General features: G+C 40.4%; 1 protein-coding gene across 3 annotated transcripts in view; it reads right to left on the bottom strand.

The window, feature by feature from the left end:
* Positions 1 to 20801, bottom strand: part of LOC136378398 (nuclear body protein SP140-like protein) — an 88667-nt gene that overhangs the window by 15241 nt on the left and 52625 nt on the right. For all 3 annotated transcript variants that reach the window (XM_066345281.1, XM_066345285.1, XM_066345282.1), the window contains 3 exons: positions 18907 to 18972; positions 1499 to 1588; positions 1110 to 1280 (listed from right to left, as the gene is read on the bottom strand). In XM_066345281.1, coding sequence (XP_066201378.1) covers positions 1110 to 1280; positions 1499 to 1588; positions 18907 to 18972 — 327 coding nt within the window. The remainder of the gene's footprint in view (positions 1 to 1109; positions 1281 to 1498; positions 1589 to 18906; positions 18973 to 20801) is intronic.

The following is a 20801-nucleotide window of genomic DNA, read 5'->3' as shown; positions in this document are numbered from 1 at the left end:
CTAGGACAATTCCTACTATAGAAGGCTTGAGATTAAAAAGATGTTTGGATTATCATCTCTCTCTTTCTTCTAAAGAAACTAAAAATCTCCTGAACTGAGAGGTAGGAGTCTAAGATGGGCTCTGGTCTTCCTTTTATTTTACTTAATAGGACTTTAAAAAAGCTTCTTAAATACCTACCTACTTCAATTCGCTCACAGATAGGAACAAGTGTCTTATCCCGTCTAGGTTTTAAAATGTTGTGTGAGGATTAAATAACATCTTAAGTACAAAAGTGTGTAGGAAAACACTATATAATTAGTGACATATGTGGAGGATAGCCATCAAAAATATGTGCTGGGTTGCCTGACTGATGGTGGCACAGTGGATAGAGCACCGACCTGGGATGCTGAGGTCCCAGGTTCAAAACCCTGAGGTCGCCAGCTAGAGCACAGGCTCATCCAGCTTTAGCAGAGGCTCACCACCTTGAGTGAAGGATCGCTGGCTTGAGCAAGGGGTCACTGGCTCAGCTTGAACCCCACAGTCAAGGCACACATGAGAAGCAATCAATGAAAAACTAAAGTAACTCAACTAGGAGCTAATGCTTCCCATCTCTGTCCCTTCTCTCTCTCTTTTTTTTCTATCTCTTTTTTGTTAAAAAGAAATATATATGCTGTGTTAAGAGCAGTTGACCTGAAGTCTCCTCTCCTGACAATTAAGTGACAAGACCAGCTGTCTTTGAGGTCTTTCTAAGGTTGTGACGAATGATATTATTCTCTACTAGCAGAAGTACACTCTCCTTTTCAACAGATTCCATCGATTTTGGGGTGGGACAGGGCTGAAAATGCTGTATAAATACAAAGTTATTGCTAATAGACTAATGTAGTAAACTAGAAACTGTCCTATTAAGAGAATACTTTTACTACATCATCCACATATAATCAGTAGGACTCATCCTGTTAACATGACATTATAATGATCTCCTGCCTCCCTGCTGTTCCCAAAAGGGTCATGTTGAGAAAATGAGGAGAACAAGGTAGTGGGATAGACTGGACGCTGCGTCTCACTCTACTTGGGGACCTGGGTAACTGTGGATCCACCCTCATGCCATGACCCCTGTGCAGTGCCTTACCTTTCCTTCTTTTAGTCCCTGCTGCCGGACCTCTCCGCACAGCTTTCCGGAAGCACATAACACAGGTACACTTCTTCCTCCCTGGTGCTGTCTGCTCTGATGCTGGGCCAGAACGAGAACTTCCGGAGCACATAACACAAGAACACCTCTCGTTTCCATGTGTCGGCAGCTCTGCTCCAGAGACAAAATCACAGCTTATGAAGACCCTTTCCATATGCCCCAGTGATCCTATGTTTGGCACCCTTGTGGATTTCTGTATTGCTATTTCTTCCTCTGAAATATAATATTAATCTTTCCTATCTCTGACTTTTCCTTTTCCCTTCTCTTATTTTTTTTTTTATCTTCATCAGATATCTTTAACCAACTCTATTTCTTTACGTCACAATGACCTTGTCCATCACCGGGGAGTGGGCTAGAGGTAGGAGGCTCTCCAGATTCTCCTTCTCTGCTCGTTTGGGGAACTTCTACTTCACCAGATACTGAAGAGAAGAAAGAAATTAAGAAAGTTACCGTCCAGGGATCCTGAGCCAGTGATTAGGGAAGAGTTCCTGGTGCTCTCAAGCAACACGCTGATATCCTGAGTTAAGGTGAGCCACTTCCTCAGAAAAAAATAGACCCACTCAATAATCACACCTGCCGCCCTACAGAGAGAGACCTGCTTTTCCCCTCATTTGTACCTCATTCTGCTTCTTCCGCTTTAATTTTACACTTTTGCCCTAAGAATTAAAATTTAAAACTGCATTCTTCTAGGGAAAAAAAAAAAACCCACTGTTCTTTGATCATTGTAAATGGAACTACTAGAACCACTTTAAAACTCATCCTAATGGGCCAGTGACTACTTACATCACCCACAGCATTTAAAGCCAGCTAATCAGTTGCGGTCTTACATTTCTGAAAGTAGCCAATCAGCATCAACCACACTCCAGAAAGACTGAGTCTATGGCTAAATGCTAGTCTGTTTATAATTACTCCTTTTTCTGAAAGTCTGCAGTCCCTGAAACCCATGCTTCCCAGAATTCCTTACAAAATCAGCAATTTACATTTTTAAAGAAATTGTGTTCAGTCAGAAGGAGAGGGTATGGGGACTGGGTGGATAAAGCAAAAAAAAAAAAAAATAAAGACCTCATATACAGGCAACCGCGTGGTGATTACCCAAGGGAAAGGGGGTGGGGTGGAGTAGGAGAGGGTAAAGGGGGAATAAATGGTGATGGAAAGAGACTTGACTTATGGCGACGAACACAATACAATATACAGATGACGTAATACAGAATTGTACCCCTGAAACTTATATAATTTTACTGACCAATGCCACCACAGTAAATTCAACTTAAAAAAAGGAGTTGGGTGTCCAATAAATACACTGCCTCCTCCTATCATGTGCCTTGCTTAGCAAGCAATAAATCCCACATTTAGTTTCAGATATTAGGTATAGACCATCCCTTTAAAATGGAGTTGTCACCAAGATCATATTGAAAACTCTTGCTTGGAGTGTCCTGTGAAACTTTTAGACCAACAGGTATCATTCCCTGGCCTCTTATGCCCAAATCAGGGTGTCTTTCTGATCCACTGCCAAGTGAATCCATCCTAACAACAACTCGGGTTCTGACGTGTTTCATGAGCTCTTATTCCTGTATTTATCTTATTATTTAAAGATGTGTGTGCAATTAGGTACAAAGTAGTTAGACATTGGGTTTGAGGTTACAGAATTTAGCAAATATTCAGTTAATGTGTTTCTTCTTCCATTACTTTATTTATTCTCATTATCCCATGTGTGCTTGTTCCTGGATTACTTGTGCTTCTTGAATGCTAGAAGAAATTGATCCAAAGCAAATAAATGGAGGCATAGACCTGAGGAGTCCCCCTGTCCAGAAGATAAAGTCATGAATTTGGGTTCATTGGACTAAGTAGCTAAGTTGTATAAAGATATTTGGGAGGTGATGTCAGAGAAATGGGACCGTAAGGAGAGCTCCTGATACCTCTCCCCAAAATTTCAACAAGTCCTCCAACCAGTGACAGAAAAATCTATCCTTAGAGCATCTGGAAGTCCCACACACTGTACATGAAGAGAGTGGACCCCAATATTTAAAGTTCTGAAAGAGAGTGTGCTATCAACGAAACCACACTCAGATGCCATTAAGGAAAAGGAAATCAAATATCATGGATACAAAAGACAGAGCTGTAGCACAGATAGATGAGGAAAAACCTATGGAGAAAAAATTTAATATATTGGAAACCTTGGAGCTAAATGACAGAGAATTTAAAATAGAAATCCTAAAAATACTCAGAGATATACAAGAAAACACAGAAAGACAATTTAGGGAGCTCAAAAAACAACTCAACAAACATAAAGAATATATTACCAAGGAAATTGAAACTATAAAAACAAATCAAACAGATAAAAAACTCAATTCATTAACTGAAAAACAAGGTAACAAGCTTAGCTAATAGAACAGGCCAGATAGAAGGTAGGATTAGTGACACAGAAGACAAGCAACTTGAAGCACAACAGAGAGAAGAAAGAGACTCAAAAATTTAAAAAAATGAGAAAGCCCTACAGGAATTATCTGATTCCATCAAAAAGACTAACATAAGAATAATAGATATATCAGAGGGAGAAGAGAGAGAAAATGGAATGGAGAACATATTCAAACAAATAATAGACCAGAACTTCCCAAGCCTGTGGAAGAAACTAAAGCCTCAAATTCAAGAATCAAACAGAACACCGAGTTTTCTTAACCCCAAAAAACCTACTCCAAGGCATATTATAATAAAATTGGCACAAACTAACGACAAAGAAAAAATTCTCAAGGCAGCTAGGGAAAAGAAGAGCACAACATATAAAGGAAGGCCTATTAGATTATCATCGGATTTCTCAGCAGAAACTCTACAAGCTAGAAGAGAGTGGACCCCAATATTTAAAGTTCTGAAAGAGAGGAACTTTCAGCCAAGAATACTATACCCATCAAAGCTATTCTTCAAATACAAAGGAGAAATAAAAACATTCAGATACAGAAAAGATGAGAGAATTTATCATCATAAAACCCCCACTCCAGGAAATACTAAAGGGGGTTTTCCAACCAGATACAGAGAACAAAACAAAACCACAAGTAAAAGCTCCACCAAGAACACAATAAAACCAAATTTAAACTGTGACAACAAAAACAAAAAAAAAGGGGGGGGGGGAAGGGACGGAGATTAACAGTAGCAAAGGATGATGGAGTGCAGAAGCACTCATAAGATAGTGTACTACAATGAACATGGTAGGTACCCTTTTCATTACTTAATGGTAACCACCCCTGAAAAAACCACCACAGAAGCACATGACTTAAAAAAAGGTAGCAACAGGCCCTGGCCGGTTGGCTCAGCGGTAGAGCGTCGGCCTGGCCTGTGGGGGGCCCGGGTTCGATTCCCGGCCAGGGCACATAGGAGAGGCGCCCATTTGCTTCTCCACCCCCGCCTCCTTCCTCTCAGTCTCTCTCTTCCCCTCCTGCAGCCAAAGCTCCATTGGAGCAAAAATGGCCTGGGCACTGGGGATGGCTCCTTGACCTCTGCCCCAGGCACTAGAGTGGCTCTGGTCACGGCAGAGCGACGCCCCAGAGGGGCAGAGCATCGCCCCCTGGTGGGCAGAGCGTCGCCCCTGGTGGGCGTGCCGGGTGGATTCCGGTCAGGCGCATGTGGGAGTCTGTCTTACTGTCTCTCCCTGTTTCTAGCTTCAGAAAAATACAAAAAAAAAAAAAAAAAGGTAGCAACAGAGGAAAGAAGTGTGGAATAAAACCAAACAAAAACAAATAATAGAAAAACAAAAGAGAAGAATCAAACAAGATTCAAAACTAACAGAAAGCAATATATAAACTGGCAATAGGGAGCCCACAAGTGTTAATAATTACACTAAATGTAAATGGATTAAAGTCACCAATAAAAAGACACAGAGTAGCAGAATGGATTAAAAAAGAAAATCTGGGGGAAGACAAGATGGCAATGGAGTAGGGGGACGTACCAACTTCCACCTCCCAGAACCAAAGTGGATTACAAACTAATTTTAAGAACCATCATCTGGAAAAACCAACTTTGGACTAAACTAAGAGGACTCTTCAACCAAGGAACACTGAAGAAGGCACACTGAGACTGGTAGGAAAAGCGGAAACACAAAGAGGGCTGCCCAACTCCCGGAGTGAACGGCAGTCAGGAGAGTCTCGTGTGGTGGGAATTGAGTTTAGCAGAGAGGGGAGGGTCCTGAGTCCCAGGAACAAAGCCCCAGCCTGCAGCCCCAGAGCCTAGAAGAGGTGTATGGACAGTATTTAGCTAGAAACAAGACAGGATACTGTTGTGAGAAAGAGACTGATTTTGCAGACCCAGGATTCTTCTTAAAGGGACTCCGCAGAAAACCTCTCTCACAACCACTCACCCAGGGCTCCAGGGGATGGGGAGAGAGGATAGAGGAGAGGACTGGAGTAGCAGGAAGAGAGTGTAATCTAGGAAGCACAGAAAGAAACATTTTGAGAGAGAGCCACCCTAACCTCTGGGACGAATCACTCCCCAAATCTGAAGTGAATAATTCCCCTGGAAATAGCAATACCAGCAAAGGGAAGCAGGACACCAGCCAAACAAGCTCTCCCACGGCACTCAGAGCAGAGTCGCATAGAAGAAGGGAGCTTTCAGGGCTACAGTAGTGATTGTTAGGGTCTGAGCTGCAGCGTCCCCACCCACACAGCTGAGGGCTCGGCTGAGGGTGGGTGGCAGCGGATGCAGAAGCGTGGTTCTGTTGACAAGGGTGGAAGCTGCCTAGCCACCAGTGAGGCCCAGGTGTGAGCTCAGTCTTGCCTGGCTGGAGAGGAGGGGACGTGCAAAAGTGGTCAAGCCCAGCTGCGGGCCACCTGCAATCCAGCCTGCGGGGGAAAGGCAGGAGCCCCAGAAGGGATGGAGACCCACCCTTGAGCAAGGGTGCAGGAGCACAGCCTTTCCCCGCCTGCGGAACCGAGGCTGTGGCCTGAAGTGGGAACCAGCTCCTCCCGCAAGGGTGGAGTCAAAAGCCCAGAACAGGTGGAGTCCCACTACTGAACGTAGGCACACAGTCCCACCCAGCCTGTGGAGCCAAGGCTTGCAGCCATCCCACAAGTGGGCTCTTCCTGCAAGGGCGGGGCGAAAGCCTGGAATCAGGCGGAGACCCACAGCTGAGCAGAGGTGCTCAACTCGGCCCTCAGGGCTGAGCATAACGACACCCACGAGGGCAGGACATAGGCCAAGGCCACCAAGCCTTGTATACCCGAGCATGTGGTCACAGCCACTCCTGTGAACGAGAGGCGGAAACCATAGCAACAGCCCCAGTGGGCAGGCACTGGCAATGCCCATACCTGAACGACCTAGGCAGCAACAGCAGAGGGGGTGGCAGGCCTGCAGAGAGACCACAGCTAGGGAACACAGAGGCCACACCCAGTGGACTCCAGTGGCCAAAACCTTCTTTTACACAGACAAAATGAGAAGGCAGAGAAATGCAACACAAATGAATCAAGAGAAATCCCCAGAAAAGGACCCGAATGAGTCAGATATAATCAAATTACCAGATGCAGAGTTTAAAATAACGATTGTTAGGATGCTCAAAAATATTAGAACAATAGATGGTCATTACAAACACCTAAATAAAGAGATAGCAAATATAAAAAAAAGGACATTGAAATAATAAAAAAGAATCAGTCAGAAATGACAAATACAATATCAGAAATGAAGAACACAATGGAAGGAATTAAAAGCAGGATGGATGAAGCTGAGAATCGAATCAGCGAGTTAGAGGACAAGATAAATAAAGGCACGGAAGCAGAGCAGAAAAAAGAAAAGAGACTCAAAAAGTCTGAGGGAACCCTAAGAGAGCTCTGTGACAACATGAAGAGAAATAACATATGCATCATAGGGGTTCCTGAAGAAGAAGAGAAAAAACAAGGGATAGAGACTTTGTTCAAACATATCATAGCTGAAAACTTTCCTCAATTAAGGCAGGAAAACATCTCACAAGTTCAAGAAGCACAGAGAACTCCATTAAAGAGAAATCCAAAGAAATCTACAGCAAGACACACCATAATTAAAATACCAAAGCTAAGTGATAAAGAGAAAATATTAAAAGCTGCCAGAGAAAAAAAACTATCACCTACAAAGGAGCCCGCATAAGGATGACTTCCGACTTCTCAACAGAAACACTTGAGGCCAGAAGGGAATGGCAAGAAATATTCAAAGTAATGCAGAACAAGAACCTACAACCAAGACTACTTTATCCAGCAAGGCTATCGTTTAAAATTGAAGGAGAAATAAAAAGCTTTCCAGACAAAAAAAACTCAAGGAATTCACTACAGCCAAACCTAGGCTGCAAAAAATGCTAAGAGGCCTGTTGTAAACAGATCAAAGGAGAAAAAGAATACAGCAAAAGAGGAAAACAGTTTTAAAGAATAAAATGGCAATAAACAACTACATATCAATAATAACCTTAAATGTAAATGGATTAAATGATCTGATCAAAAGACATAGGGTAGCTGCGTGGATAAGAAAACAGGACTCATACATATGCTGTCTACAAGAGACACACCTTAAAACAAAAGATGCACACGGACTGAAGATAAAAGGATGGAAAAAACTATTTCACGCAAATGGAAATGAAAAAAAAAGCTGGGGTAGCAATACTTATATCAGACAAAATGGACTTTAAAACAAAGGCTATGGTAAGAGATAAAGAAGGTCACTACATAATGATAAAGAGAGCAATCCAACAGGAAGATATAACTATTATAAATATCTACGCATCTACGGAAGGACCCAGGTTCGAGACCCCAGGATAACCAGCTTGAGCATGGGCTCATCTGGCTTGAGCAAAAAAGCTCACCAGCTTGGACCCAAGGTCACGGGCTCAAGCGGGGGATTACTCAGTCTGCTGAAGGGCTGCGGTCAAGGCACATATGAGAAAGCAATCAATGAACAACTATGGTTTCTCAACAAAAAACTGATGATTGATGCTTCTCATCTCTCTTCGTTCCTGTCTGTCTGTCCCTCTCTATCCCTCTATCTGACTCTCTCTCTGTCCCTCTAAAATAAATAAATAAATAAAAAATAATTAAAAAAAAATCTACGCATCTAATATAGGAGCACCTAAATATATAAAGCAGACTTTGATGGATTTAAAGGGCGAGATCAACAGCAATACTATAACAGTAGGGGATTTCAATACCCCACTAACATCACTAGATAGATCCTCAAGAAAGAAAATTAACAAAAAAACAGCAGACTTAAAGGACATATTAGATTAACTCGATTTAATATCTTCAGAACCTTTCACCCTAAAACAGCAGAATATACATTCTTTTCAAGTGCTCATGGTATATTCCCTAGGATAGACCCTCTCAACAAATTTGAGAAGATTGAAATCATATCAAGCACTTTTTCTGATCACAATGGCATGAAATTAGAAATCAACCACAACAGAAAAACTGAAAAATACTCAAAAACTTGGAAACTAGGATGTCATTAAATAATAAATGGGTTAACAATGAGATCAAAGAAGAAATTTAAAAATTCCTAGAAATGAATGATAATGAGCATACATCAACTCAAAATTTATGGGACACAGCAAAAGCAGTCCTGAGAGGGAAGTTCATAGCATTACAGGCATACCTCAAGAAGCTAGAAAAAGCTCAAATAAACAACTTGACCCTGCATCTGAAAGAACTAGAAAAAGAACAGCAAGGAAAGCCCAGAGGTAGTAGAAGGAAGGAAATAATAAAGGCCAGAGCAGAAATAAATGACATAGATGCTAAAGAAACAATACAGAGGATTAATGAAACCAGGAGCTGGTTCCTTGAAAAGGTAAACAAGATCAATGAACCTTTAAAAAGACTCACCAAGAAAAAAAGAAGACTCAAATAAATAAAATTAGAAACGAGAGTGGAGAAATAACAACTGACACAACAGAAATACAAAATAGTGTAAGAAAATACTATAAAGAACTGTACGCCAAAAAACTAGACAACCTAGATGAAATGGACAATCCCTTGAAACATAATCTTCCAAAAATTAATCTCAAAGAATCAGAAAACCTAAACAAACCAATTACACAAATGAGATTGAAACAGTTATCAAAACCTCCAAAAAAAGAAAAGTCCTGGGCCTGATGGCTTCACAAGTGAATTCTACCAAATATTCAAAGAAGAACTAACTCTTATCCTTCTCAAGCTATTTCAAAAAATTCAAGAGGAAGGAAGACTTCCAAGCTCCTTTTATGAGGCAAGTATAATTCCAATTCGAAAACCAGGCAAAGACAACACAAAGAAAGAAAACTATAGGCCAATATCCCTGATGAATTTAGATGCTAAAATCTTCAACAAAATATTAGCAAACCGGATCTAGCAATATATGAAAAAAATCATACAACATGATCAAGTGGAATTTATTCTTGGGAGACAAGGCTGGTACAATATTTGCAAATCAATCAATGTGATTCATCACATAAACAAAAGGAAGGAGAAAACCACATGATAATTTCAATAGATGCAGAAAAAGCATTTGATAAAATCCAGCACCCATTCATGATCACAACTCTCAGCAAAGTGGGAATACAGGGAACATACCTCAATATGATAAAGGCCATCTATGACAAACCCACAGCCAACATCATACTCAATGGAAAAAAATTAAAAGCAATCCCCTTAAGATCAGGAACAAGGCAGGGGTGCCCCCTTTCACCACTCTTATTCAACAGAGTTCTGGAAGTCCTAGCCATAGCAATCAGATAAGAAGAAGAAATAAAAGGCATCCAAATTGGAAAAAAAGAAGTAAAACTATCATTATTTGCAGATCATATGATATTGTATATAGAAAACCCTAAAGTCTCAGTCAAAAAACTACTGGACCTGATAAATGAATTCAGCAAGGTGGCAGGATATAAAATTAATACTCAGAAATCAGAGGCATTTTCATACACCAACAATGAACTGTCAGAAGAGAAATTAAGGAAGCAATCCCCTTTACCATTACAACCAAAAAAATAAAGTACCTAGGAATAAATTTAACCAGGGAGATTAAAGACTTGTACTCAGAAAATTATAAAATATTGATAAAAGAAATCAGGGAAGATACAAACAAGTAGAGGCATATTCCATGCTTATGGTTAGGAAGAATAAACATCATTAAAATGTCTATATTACCCAAAGCAATTTATAAATTCAATACAATACCGATTAAAATACCAATGACTTACTTCAAAGATATAGAACACATATTCCAAAAATTTATATGGAACCAAAAGAGAACACGAATAGCCTCAGCAATCTTGGAAAGGAAGAATAAAGCAGGAGGTATCACTTCCGGATATCAAGTTATATTATAAGGCCATTGTACTCAAAGCAGCCTGGTACTGGCATAAGAACAGGCATATAGATCAATGGAACAGAACTGAGAACCCCAAATAAACCCACACTTTTATGGACAACTGATATTTGACAAAGGAGGTAAGAACATACATTGGAGTAAAGACAGCCTCTTCAACAAATGGTGTTGGGAAAATTAGACAAAAAAAAAAAATGAAACTGGACCACCAACTTACACCATTCACAAAAATAAACTCAAAATGGATAAAAGACTTAAATGTAAGCTGTAAAAAAACCATAAGCATCTTAGAAGAAAACATAGTCAGTAAGCTCTCCGACATCTCTCGCAGCAATATATTTGCCGCTTTATCTCCACGGGCAAGAGAAATAAACGACAGGATAAACAAATGGGACTATATCAAACTAAAAAGCTTCTGCACAGCTAAAGACAATAAGAACAGAATAAAAAGACAAACCATACAATGGGAGAATATATTTGACAATATGTCTGATAAGGGGTTTATAACCAAAATTTATAAAGAACTTGTAAAACTCAATACCAGGAAGACAATCCAATCAAAAAATGGGCAAGGCCCTGGCCGGTTGGCTCAGTGGTAGAGCGTCGGCCTGGAGTGCAGAAGTCCCAGGTTCGATTCCCGGCCAGGGCACACAGGAGAAGCGCAGACATCATAGATATACAAAGAATTATTGTAGAATACTACGAAAAACTATATGCCACCAAATTCAACAATCTAGACGAAATGGATAAATTCCTAGAACAATACAACCTTCCTAGACTGAGTCATGAAGAAGCAGAAACCCTAAACAGACCAATTAGCAGGGAGGAAATAGAAAAAACTATTAATAACCTCCCCCAAAATAAAAGTCCAGGCCCAGAGGGTTATACTAGTAAATTCTATCAAACATTCAAAGAAGACTTGGTTCCTATTCTACTCGAAGTCTTCCAAAAAATCGAAGAAGAGACAATAGTTCTAAACACATTTTATGAGGCCAATATAACCCTCATACCGAAACCTGGCAAGGATGGCACAAAAAAAGAAAACTACAGACCAATAACTCTAATGAATACAGATGCTAAAATACTAAACAAAATACTAGCAAATCAAATACAACAACATATTAAAAAAAATACATCATGATCAAGTGGGATTCATCCCAGAATCTCAAGGATGGTTCAACATATGTAAAACGGTTAATGTAATACACCATATCAACAAAACAAAGAACAAAAACCACATAATCTTATCAATAGATGCAGAAAATGTATTTGATAAAATACAACACAACTTTAAGCTTAAGACACTCAACAAAATGGGTATAGAAGGAAAATATCTCGGCCCTGGCCGGTTGGCTCAGTGGTAGAGCATCGGCCTGGCATGCAGGGATCCTGGGTTCAATTCCCAGCCAGGGCACACAGGAGAAGTGCCCATCTGCTTCTCCACCCCTCCCCCTCTCCTTCCTCTCTGTCTCTCTCTTCCCCTCCCGCAGCCAAGGCTCCATTGGAGCAAAGTTGGCCCGGGCACTGAGGATGGCTCCATGGCCTCTGCCTCAGGCGCTAGAATGGCTCTGGTCGCAATGGAGCGACGCCCCAGATGGGTAGAGCATCGCCCCCTGGTGGGTGTGCTGGGTGGATCCCGGTCGGGCGCATGCGGGAGTCTGTCTGACTGCCTCCCCGTTTCCAACTTCAGAAAAATACAAAAAAAAAAAAAAAAAAAAAAAAAGAAGGAAAATATCTCAACATGATAAAGGCCATATATTATAAACCATCAGCTAACATCATATTAAATGGCATAAAATTGAGTACTTTCCCTCTTAAATCAGGAACAAGACAGGGTTTCCACTCTCCCCAATCTTATTTAACGTGGCGCTAGAAGTTTTAGCCCAGTGGTTCTCAACCTTTCTAATGCCGTGACCCCGCAATACAGTTCCTCATGTTGTGGTGACCCCAAACCAAAAAATAATTTTGGTGGCTACTTCATAACTGTAATTTTGCTACAGTTATGATTCGGAATGTAAATACCTGATATGCATTATGTATTTTCCGATGGCTTTAGGCAACCCCGCCAGGGTTGCGACCCACAGGTTGAGAACCGCTGTTCTAGCCAGAGCAATCAGACAAGATAAAGAAATAAAAGGCATACATATCAGAAAAGAAGAAGTAAAGGTATCACTTTTTGCAGATGATATGATCCTATACATCGAAAACCCCAAAGACTCCACTAAAAGATTACTAGAAACAATAAACCAATACAGTAAGGGCGCAGAATACAAAATTAATATACAAAAGTCCATAGCCTTTCTATATACCAACAATGAAACATTAGAAAACGAACTAGCCTGACCAGGTGGTGGTGCAGTGGATAGAGTGTTAGACTGGGATGCGGAAGACCCAGGTTCGAGACCCCAAGGTCACCAGCTTGAGTGAGGGCTCATCTGGTTTGAGCAAAAAGCTCACCAGCTTGGACCCAAGGTCACTGGCTTGAGCAAGGGGTTACTCAGTCTTCTGTAGCCCCACAGTCAAGGCACATATGAGAAAGCAATCAATGGTCAACTAAGGTGTCGCAACAAAAAACTAATGATTGATGCTTCTCATCTCTCTCCGTTCCTGTCTGTCTATCCCTCTCTCTGACTCTCTGTCTCTGTGTAAAAAAAAAGAAAAAAGAAAAAAAGAAAACGAACTAAAAAAAATCCCCTTCATGATTGCAACAAAAATAATAAAATACCTAGGAATAAACATAACAAAGAATGTAAAGGACCTATATAATGAAAACTACAAAGCATTGTTAAGGGAAATCGAAAAAGATACAATGAAATGGAAAAATATTCCTTGTTCTCAGATAGGAAGAATAAATATAATCAAAATGGCACTATTACCCAAAGCAATATACAAATTTAATGCAATTCCCATCAAAATTCCAAAGATATTTTTTAAAGAAATGGAACAAAAAATCATCAGATTTATATGGAACTATAAAAAACCCCGAATTGCCAAAGCAATCCTAAGGAAAAAGAATGAAGCTAGGGGCATTACAATACCTGACTTCAAACTATATTATAGAGCCACGACAATCAAAACAGCATGGTATTGGCAGAAAAATAGACACTCAGACCAATGGAACAGAATAGAAAGTCCAGAAATAAAACCACATATATATGGTCAAATAATTTTTGATAAAGGGGCCAACAACACACAATGGAGAAAAGAGAGCCTCTTCAACAAATGGTGCTGGGAAAACTGGAAAGCCACATGCAAAAGAATGAAACTCGACTATAGTTTGTCCCCTTGTACTAAAATTAATTCAAAATGGATCAAAGACCTAAATATAAGACCTGAAACAATAAAGTACATAGAAGAAGACATAGGTACTAAACTCATGGACCTTGGTTTTAAAGAGCATTTTATGAATTTGACTCCAAAGGCAAGAGAAGTGAAGACAAAAATAAATGAATGGGACTTTATCAGACTAAGAAGTTTTTGCTCAGCAAGAGAAACTGACAACAAAATAAACAGACAGCCAACTAAATGGGAAATGATATTTTCAAACAACAGCTCAGATAAGGGCCTAATATCCAAAATATACAAAGAACTCATAAAACTCAACAACAAACAAACAATCCAATAAAAAAATGGGAAGAGGACATGAACAGAAACTTCTCCCAGGAAGAAATACAGATGGCCAACAGATATATGAAAAGATGCTCATCTTCATTAGTTATTAAAGAAATGCAAATCAAAACTACAATGAGATACCACTTCACACCTGTTAGATTAGCTATTACCAACAAGACAGGTAATAGCAAGTGTTGGAGAGGCTGTGGAGAAAAAGTAACCCTCATTCACTGTTGGTGGGAATGTAAAGTAGTATAACCATTATGGAAGAAAGTATGGTGGTTCCTCAAAAATTGAAAATAGACCTACCTTATGACCCAGCAATCCCTCTACTGGGTATATACCCCCAAAACTCAGAGACATTGATACATAACGACACATGCAGCCCCATGTTCATTGCAGCATTGTTCACAGTGGCCAAGACATGGAAACAACCAAAAAGCCCTTCAATAGAAGACTGGATAAAGAAGATGTAGCACATATATACTATGGAATACTACTCAGCCATAAGAAATGATGACATCAGATCATTTACAACAAAATGGTTGGATCTTGATAACATTATACAGAGTGAATAAGTAAATCAGAAAAAACTAAGAACTGCATGATTCCATACATAGGTGGGACATAAAAACGAGACTAAGAGACATGGACAAGAGTGTGGTGGTTGGGGAGGGGGGATAGGAGAGGGAAGGAGAGGGGAAAGGGGAGGGGGAGGGACACAAAGAAAACCAGATAGAAGGTGTCGGAGGACAATCTGACTTTGGGTGGTGGGTATGCAACATAATTGAATGACAAGATAACCTGGAGATGTTTTCTTTGAATATATGTACCCTGGTTTATTGATGTCACCCCATTAAAATTAATACAAATTTATTTTTTTTAAAAAGATATTTGGTCACACTCTGTCCTGAATCCCTCATCAAAACTTTCATGAAGGTGCTTGATACCTTTTCAATTTTTGTGAAAGAAAATCATTCTTTTTAGCACATACTGTAAGGTCAACTATTATGATATGATTGATCACATAGACTCCGTTTTATTCTCCTCAGTAGATGAACCCAGTGCTCCATTCACATGCAGTATACCCTTATAATTGAATGTTGTGACCTCTCTGCTGTTCATCATGAGCTTGTCTTTGCCAAAGCTACAGTCTCCCACTGACACAACTCCACTTCCTCTTTGTACTCTCACTGTGACTCTAACTTGCATATATCTTAATAAATGACAAAACTGCACAGGCGACGACTTTGAGTTTCAATGGAGAACTTCTGACACATCAAAAGTAAACAATGCATTTGATAGTATTTCTATAAAAAAGGATAGTCAAGTGACCAAAAGTTCCTATGTCCCAACCAGTAACTGCTACTTTCAGAACATTACCTAATGAACATCTTTCTTACTTCTTTTTTCTTTTCTTTTCTTTTAAACTCCCTTACATATTTAATCAGTACAGATCTAATATGCAAATGAAGCTACCAGATTAAGTGTTCTAAAGAAGGAATAAGTTTAAAATTCCTGCAAAATTCTTTTATATTTTGAATATTAGTATGCATGATTCAAGATCTGTAGGCAATAAACAAAACAGGAATACCTCACTTCTCTATAGCGCCTAACCCAATTACTATACCCTCTTCTATAAACAAATCTTTAGTGTATTTCTGCTCAACTTTGTTTGATGTCCCAGCTATAAGAATAGCCTATATTATTCACTTAGGAAGAAGCAAGGGCTCATCTGAAATGATTTTCTAGAGGTTTACTAAAACCTTACTGTGGTAAGCAGAACTCTAAAATGACCCTCCACGATTTCCTTTCTAAACTCTGTGAATGTCATATTTCCCAATTTTTAAGTTATGTTATAATGCAGAAGTGATATTAAGAAACAAATGTTATCAAGACAAGAGATAACCAATGCTGGTGAGAAAAGGGAACTCGTGAGCACTGCAGATAAGATTGTAAATTTGTGCAACCAGTAGAGAAAACCGTATGGAGATTACACAAAAAAAATAAACATAGAACTACCATATGATGCAGCAATTTCATTTCTGGGTAACTATCCAAAAAACACAAAATAGCTATGTCAAGGAGATAGTGCCCCCTTGTTCACTGAAACATTTTTCACAATGCCAAGAAATAGAAACAACCTATGTATCCAACAACAGATAAATAAATAAAGAAAATGTGATACAGCCTGACCAGGTAGTGGCGCAGTGAATAAAGCGTTGGACTGGGATGCAGAGGACCCAGGTTCGAGACCCCGAGGTCGCCAGCTTGAGCGCGGGCTCATCTGGTTTGAGCAAAAAAAGCCCACCAGCTTGAACCCAAGGTCGCTGGCTCCAGCAAGGGGTTACTCAGTCTGCTGAAGGCCCGCGGTCAAGGCACATATAAGAAGCAATCAATGAACAACTAAGGTGTTGCAATGCACAATGAAAAACTAACGATTGATGCTTCTCATCTCTCTCCGTTCCTGTCTATCTGTCTATCCCTCTCTCTGACTCACTCTCTGTCTCCGTAATAAATAAATAAATAAATAAATAAATAAATAAATAAATAAATTTTAAAAATGTGATACATACACACAATGGAATTCATAAAGAAAAGAGAAAAAAAAAGAAAGGAACATCATGCATTTTGCTCATTTTAACAGCATGATGGACCTTGAAGGCAGTACGTAAGTGAAATACGTCAGAGAAAGACAAATACTGTATGACTTCATTTAAATGGGAAATCTTTAAAAAAATAGAAAAAGAGAACCAATTTGTTTTTGCCACAGTGGGCAATGGAAACTAGAGGAATTGAAAGAAGGTTATCAAAACGTATAAACTTCCAGTTGTAAGATAAACAAGTACTGTAAATGTAATATACACCATGATGACTATAGTTAACACTGTTGTATATTTGTAAGTTACCAAGAGAGTAAATTTTAAAAGTTCTCATCACAAGGAAAAATACTTCTTTTAGTGTGTCTATATGAGATGGTGGATCTTAATTGAAATTACTGTAAATATTAGTTCACAATATATGTAAGTCAAATCATTATGCTATGCACCTTAAATTTATACAGTGTTGTATGTCAATTATAGCCCAATAAAACTGAAAGGAAAATAGAAAGAATTTAGTGAACGACAGAAAGAAAAAGAAGGAAGGAAGGAAGGAAGGAAGGAAGAAAGGAAGGAAGGGAGGGAGGGAGGGAGGAAGGGAGGGAGGGAGGGAGGGAGGGAAGAAAGATTGATTTTCCTCCTGGTGGGTCCAATTTAACTACAGAAGCCCTTTAAAAGTAGAGTTTTCTCTAGGTAGTATCAGAAGGATTGAGAAAAACTCTACAAGCTATCACTGGATTGAATATATATGGGTCATACATCAAGGAAAGTGAGTGGCCTCTAGGAACTAAGAATGATCTCTGGCCACCATCAGCAACAAAACTGGAATCTCAGTCCTACAATCACAAGGAACTAGATTCTGTCGACAGTTTGAATAAATCTCCCCAGAGTCTCCAAATAAGAGTAAATAGTGGACATCTTGATTTTAGCCCGTGACACGTTAAGCATAGGACTGTATTGCACCCATCCAGACTTGCAACCCACAGAACTGTAAGACAACTAATAGGTCTTGTGTTCAGTCACTAAGCTCTTGGTAATTTTTCATGCAGGAATGGAAAACTAACATCCCTTGCCAACTCTTGAATAAGACCTGAGGGGTTTAAAGTTCATTTGTGCATCCTCTCTCATCCAATATATAAATCACCTCCTCTAATACTCTATAGATCTAAATCATCCTTAATCTACTCATTGAACTGGCAAAACAAAAAAAAGGCTACTCATACAACACTTTTTAATAAAAAACTCCTGGTTTGTAAAACAACAGGCTATTGTCTAAGTAAGCCATAATCTATTGGCTGAAGAATACTGTGTAAAGAAATGCCACAGAGTAACCCAAAATTACCCAAAAACGAATTACTAAAAGACAAATAAGAGGCTATATAAAGAGAATTAACTGGATGTGGAAGACAATGGGTGTCTAACTTCTTGTAATAGCCGTTCTACATTTGATTACATCAAATATCTTAGAGCCCCCCTCACAGAGTGCACAAACCGAAAGACCTCCGTGATCTCAGAATACCCCCTCAACACCCATTTACACTGGTCCCCCAATTATCATAACCCTTCTCTTTTATATGTACATAAAAATAGGCATATGCTACTATTTAAATAATATTTTTTCATTTCAACAGTTGAACATGTTTACTATTTTGAATATACACAACATAGAGTTTAAAAACACAGATGAAAAGTATAAACATCATCTACAGTTCAATGGCTGAATGTAATCACTACATGTTTTTGTGGATGAACTGCCATGGATTTTTTTCTATATCTCTGTGTTTATATATAGAGATGGATAAACACAAATAAATACGCATATACACATCTGCACCAATGTATATGTTTGTGTGTACATAGAATTATATGTATATGTTTTTTATCACATGTGTGTGTACACAGACACACCCAGTCCGCTTTCTTCATTGAGCCTTCTTTGGAACATCTTTCCAAATTAACAAAAATTTCTTGACCCAGTAAAGGAGCCGTATACTGGGGAAGCAGTGTCTCCCTGTCAGCCTGATCATTTAATTCTGGATGACTACGTGGAGGAGAATAAACCGTTTTGTTAAGGCCTCTGCCTTTCCAGGCCTCTCTGTTCCAGTGTCTTGGCCTCCCTCCCGCCTGACGGAGCAGCAGGGAATCCGAGGGCCCTCCGGGGTCTGCGGGGCCACAGGCGTCCCCAGGAAAGTCAGAGGTGGGACTGCCGCACCTGGCCTGCTTACCTTTGCCGCAGGGGTTTCTCCACTGCTTCCTTTTCATTCTTGTCCAGGAATGTCCTTTCTTTTTTTCTTCAAAAAGGAAGAGGATAAAGTTAATTATTCAGAACCATGAATGTAATTCTCAAAGCCTTGTAGGTTTGGTAGCATTCGAGGACTTTTTTCAGACTTTGATCCACAAAAAAATAAAAAAAAAAAGGGGGGGGGGGATTCCTAATTATCATGGGAGCAGCGTGAGGTTGATTACAAAGATATATCCTGCACTGCAAAGACTTGGGAGACAAGAAGAGACAGCCTTCACTGGAAGTTTTGTTTTTTAAAGGCAGACAACAAACCGCAGCCGGTGCCCTAGACTGGATGAAAATTGTGGTTATGTACAGCATGTTCACTTCGAAAGTGTCCATTCAAACATGCGATGGGAAGCACTCTTTATTATTCCATTCCTAAAGGATGTCATGGACCATATACAAGTCGAGGAAACAGTCTTGACCTTGATATGGAGGCATTTCCATAAAATAATCTCTGGACTCCCGCAGGTATGAGACAGATCGTCTCACTTGTGTTTAATCGAGTACCTGAGGCCCCTGGAGAACGTAAGGACCCACAGTGGGTCTTTGTGTGACTGTGTTTTCGCTTTCGTGAACGACATGAAAACATGTGAATGTGAGAAGACCACTGGCACTGGTCAATAGAGATGGTATCTTGTTATTATTAGGAATATCATGCCGGTCAGCTACTAGATTTCTACTGCTGAAAGCAAAGCCTCAGTCCATGGAGGGAGGCCCACTTCGAGGTGGGTCAACTCAGTTCTAGGACTTACAAGGCAGGAAGGGCCTGAAAGTCATGCCCTTTACGTGGAACTGGTATATTCAAGAATGTGGGGACGGTGACCCAAGGACAGCTGGGCTTTCTGTCTCCTTCACAGCAAACAATGATCTCACGGTGTCCTGAATTCAAGATTCCCCTAGTGGCCTGGGCCTGGTGTTCACATGCCTGGCTAAGCTGACAGCCGGTGTCCACAGGGCTGCTGTGGCTGCTTGGTTTCACAGCCAACTTGGCAGAAGCCAAAGCAAATTTGGTCCCTCCTCTGGCTGGCAGAACTCAGACAACTGGGCTTTCGCACAGGGCCTAGGTGCTGTGCTAGTCAAGCGGAAAACCACGGGCTGGCAAAGGGCAGGTACCTCTCTCTCAGACCGTGACTGTGGACATGAACTTGTGGGGAACTCTCATGGAAATGCCCAGCACCTGGTCTCTGCAGACAGAGGCTGACACCACGATTCTGACGTCGGGGCTACTGCTGCACGCCAGGCTCATGACTTCCACCAAAGCCCGCCTGCTCATCCCACGGTCAGGGGGCCATCACTCGGCGCTTTCTCTGTCTGCTCCTGACACACTGATCAGGCTGCCACGCCCTCCTGGGGCTGTGTGTGGGGTGTCAACGCAGTCCACACTTGAACTTACAGAGCAGCTGACAGGCCACACCATCGTGACCCTAGAAGCTTGTGCGTGTCATGAGCCTGGCTGGCTGGGCCATCTGAGTCTGACAATAGTGCGTCTCCCAATGCACTGATCATGTGACTCAACATCCCTCCTCTCCTGTCTACACACCTCTGTACGGCTCTTTGGTCACTGAAGACAGCTGTTCCCAGAAAAGGACCAGCTCCTCCTGCATGATGATCAGGACCAAAGCACTGAGGGTGAACGGTGTCATATCGGCCAATTCTAAGAAGTCAGGATTCTGTCCTGACCTGCCCTGGACGACGCCTCCTTTTCCAACCACCCTGAGTGCCTGGGGGAGTCAGATTTAGTTCTGGCTACATTTTATGAAATGCCTTTTCCTGCTTGTATCTGATCCTTCTGAATAAAATGTCTGAGTGACAATGAAAGATGATTGAGAAAGA

The sequence above is a fragment of the Saccopteryx leptura genome, chromosome 7 (genome assembly GCF_036850995.1).
Source record: "Saccopteryx leptura isolate mSacLep1 chromosome 7, mSacLep1_pri_phased_curated, whole genome shotgun sequence".
Lineage (NCBI taxonomy): Eukaryota > Metazoa > Chordata > Mammalia > Chiroptera > Emballonuridae > Saccopteryx > Saccopteryx leptura.
Note: the sequence above shows the minus strand (reverse complement) of the source record. Positions and strands in the feature narration are given on the sequence as shown.